At 33.4% G+C, this 3,656-nt stretch overlaps 1 protein-coding gene across 1 annotated transcript; it reads left to right on the top strand.

Annotated features, from left to right (window-relative positions):
- The first annotated feature begins 209 nt into the window (after positions 1 to 209).
- LOC134248428 (uncharacterized) lies at positions 210 to 1,853 on the top strand. Its single transcript, XM_062730834.1, has 5 exons — positions 210 to 331; positions 422 to 518; positions 609 to 852; positions 978 to 1,109; positions 1,242 to 1,853. Exons 1-5 carry the CDS (start codon positions 252 to 254, stop codon positions 1,823 to 1,825), a joined length of 1,137 nt encoding a protein of 378 aa, XP_062586818.1. The 5' UTR covers positions 210 to 251; the 3' UTR covers positions 1,826 to 1,853.
- The last annotated feature ends 1,803 nt before the right edge of the window (positions 1,854 to 3,656 follow it).

Genomic DNA, 3,656 nt, shown 5'->3' with positions numbered 1-3,656 from the left:
CAGAAAATGGTATTATCTCTCTACAGAGGCAAAACAGGCACTTGTCCCTAAATTAAAATCACAAGTCGATGAAGCAAATCAAAATTTCAGGAAATACAGGTACTCCATTTTATAAACATATAAATTTGAGCATACATGTGTATCTTATAAAAAATTCCAATAATTTTCTGAGAACATCTGTATACTAACTCTAATAATCATTTAGGAATGATTTCATTGAAAAAAAGTTGAAAGTTATTGTGGAGAGTCAAATGCGGAAAGCAAATAACACCTTTGAAGACTATATCGACCAGAAGAAAACTATTTTGACAACTAACACTTCCACTGAAAGGTATCTCCATTTTCCATTTGACATTTTTTGTAATTGCTTTATTTAATTGCTCATACAATTATTTGATTGTTTTATTTCTTTTCTTTCAAGATACACGTTTATACCATCTGGGCATGCTAACAAACCAGATATTATTATTGGTGACCCCTGCTTCGAAAATCCGTGTTCTTATGAAGCTCTAGAAAAGGTATGGTTTAGAATTTAATTATCGCTGAAACTCTTTATCTTGGAAAAATTAGTTTGTCTCGTTTAAAGAACAGTAGGGCCACTTTTCCAGGTTTTTGACCATATTCTAAGTAAAACTGAAGTGGGCGAGGGATGGTCTTGGACAATTGTAGGATGCGATGGTCTTCCCTACACTCTTGGATGTAGAACAATTGACAGTGTGTGTCGATGTAGAGAATGTGAGATGGAGTTTACAAGTGTAGAAGAATTTGAAAAACACAAAATTTTATTTGATCATGAAAAGTGTTCTAACATCAACGATTGCCTGAAGTATCTGGATATAATCATGGTACCCGGTGAGCATACATTTTTGTTAACATATCTCAACAAGATCTGTAAATTTCAATTTAAGAAAATATATATAGCTACTTTTTTTTTAACATTATTTCAAGAAATATTGCCTATATGTATTCAATTTCAGGATTAGGGCATTTTGAGATGAATATGCTAAAAGCAGTCTTTAGATTACTTTGGGACGTCATTTTAGTTGACTTAGCAGTGATGTTGGGCTTTCACAGCCCGAAGGCATTAGCCTCCTGTATGGCTGCAACCGGTACATGTATTCCCTTATCGTCAATTTCAAACAGTGGTTTCTTTACTTTGACGTTTTTGTTTGAACATCCATTTCATTTCATATTTTTATGCAAAGATTTAAACTTATGTTTCTTTTTATTTCTTTAATCAGACCACCACAAAAGTTGGCAAATTTTCCAAATATTTCTTCATGCCATGGCAGAAGAGCTCCTCCTGCTGTATGCCAGAGAGGAGTTGAATAGAAATGAAAGACCAACAGCAGAGGGATTTTATAAATGGACAAAACATGTAAAGAATCCCAATTATAAATTTATGGTTGATGCAGTGTTCACTTTATGTCTTTCACTTCATGTGTTCAGGGCTGATGTAAGGAGGAACAACACCTCTGCAATCAGAACAGCACTTTTTAAATTCGCCCCGCTATTTTTTGGATTCTCCATGCCATTTTATATCGAGACATTTATTAGAGATTCCTTTTTTCGCATTCAGTGCCCTCCAGAAATTAGAAATTTCATAGAAAATAACGAATCGTTCAGTATATCAGGAAACTGTTCAAAAGGCGAGGGAGGAGATTTTATTTTAGAGTCAAAAAATAGAAAGACCAAGATGTGGATGCCAGGAGGTCTTCCTGACGAGAAGACATGGTTACATGTCTGTAGGAATATTGACAGACTGGAAAAGGTACATTTAAATTATTTTAAAACTTTTGTGGACATGAGCAAATATGACCAATGATGCAACATCCATGTATGAAATATATATAAGAAAATGTAACCAATTGTGTTCAGAAAAAGATTACTTTTTTATTATATGTTGAGGACAACGGTAATTTATTTTCGTTAAAGATGATTTTGTTTTTGCACATATACCAATGCATACAGCATGAATCCAATAATTGCAGAGATTCTTTTTGTCAGGGTGACCACATCCAATCCATAATCTTTTTTTATCTTCCTTTCCTTCCCCGCAAACTCTACACTTTTCTGGATCCGTTGTTGTTAACTCGTGAAGATAGCTTTCTTGTGTCCGAGTCATCTGGCTTTCACATTTTGATGGAGTTGGTGATAAGGGACCTGTACTTGGTCCTGGACAGTCTTCGTTGTTTACCTGTATTTCTGTGGCCTCTTTTGTTTCATGCACATGATGTTTCTTTAAATATCAATAGGAATGAGGAAACAAGCCTGTAAATAAATACTTATATTGAAACATCACTTCCATTTCAGGTGAGAGATAACATGGTTTGTGAACTTGGCATAACTGAAAATGATGTCGACTATTAATATGCCTATGATATTACCACAGAAATATTCGAGTTCCGTAAAAAATACGCAGTTCCTGCTATATAAGTGGCATAGAAAACCTCAAACCACATGTGTCAATGTCTGGAAAGCCACTAGACAAGGAGCTTATAGATTTCTACAAGTCTTCACAATGTAACTTCGAGAAATATCTAGACTTCTGTATTGAAAATGACTTGAAAGACAAAATGAAACCTGAACCTATTTTTGTTACGCCCAACGATAGAGAAAATTTCTGCTCCCTGGAAAATAAACCAAAAAAGAACTTATCTCAATGGTGCAGGCATTGTTACAACAGTTAGACACAGATGAAATTACTTTAAAAAAATGGAAACTTATAAAATCAAAAAAAAAGTATGAAATTATAGAGTTTTACAAAGAAATGTTAAACATTATTGAAAAGAGTGGAGACAATTGAGGTAATTCATGATTCGAACATCAGTGTGAAATAAATATCTTTAGAACTGATTAAATAATAAATTTATTTTTCAGATGTCATGGATTTAATAACAGAATGGAAGATGCTAGTATTTACCTTTTTTAAAAGGGTGTTCTTTCTTTGATAAAAGGCTTTGTTGAGAGCCATGCTGGAAACATGCGCCCTAGGCTTCATTTTTGATTTCTTTTCCAGCTTGATCGATGACACTTTGGCGCCTTTTATAGTATTTTTTGTCTGCAATCAATTTTAAGGAATTAAAAAAAATGTTAAAAAGAAAAAAATCACAGTAATTTTTATTGTTACATAGATAAATCGATGTAAATAAATAATTCAATAGAAATAATATTTGACATGCATGATTTGAAATATTAAAAATGTTAATTTAAAAGCATGATAAATACAGGTACGTAGCAACAGGGGGACCCCCCCCTTTTTTTTCCCACCAACAATACATATAATATAGGAAATGTTCATTGAATGGATGCTTGCCCCCCTCCAACCTTTAGTGATGTAAGGAAGAAGTATTTTCAAAAATGGGTACTGGAAAAAATTGGCATTAAAAAAAGGTAACCCCCCCCCCCCCCGATATAGGAATTTCGACTTTGAGCAAGTTTTCTTTTTTCCTCTGTTTTTTTTTTGTTTTTTTTGTTTTTTTTTGTTTTTTTTTTTTGTTTTTTTTGTTTGTTTGTTTTTTGTTTTTTGCTTGTTAACTTTTTCAGGTAAGTAAAAAAGATTTTTTTTTTGGCTGCCCCCCCCCACTTTCAAAAACGATGCTACGTGGCTGAAGTATGTGTGTGGGAGAGGCTTTGTGTGTGTGTGTGTGTGTTCA

Source organism: Saccostrea cucullata, unplaced genomic scaffold (assembly GCF_032062105.1).
Source record: "Saccostrea cucullata isolate Sc308-1 unplaced genomic scaffold, CSIRO_AGI_Scuc_v1 ctg1815, whole genome shotgun sequence".
Taxonomy (NCBI): Eukaryota; Metazoa; Mollusca; class Bivalvia; order Ostreida; family Ostreidae; genus Saccostrea; species Saccostrea cuccullata.
This window is presented reverse-complemented; position numbering and strand designations above follow the sequence as displayed.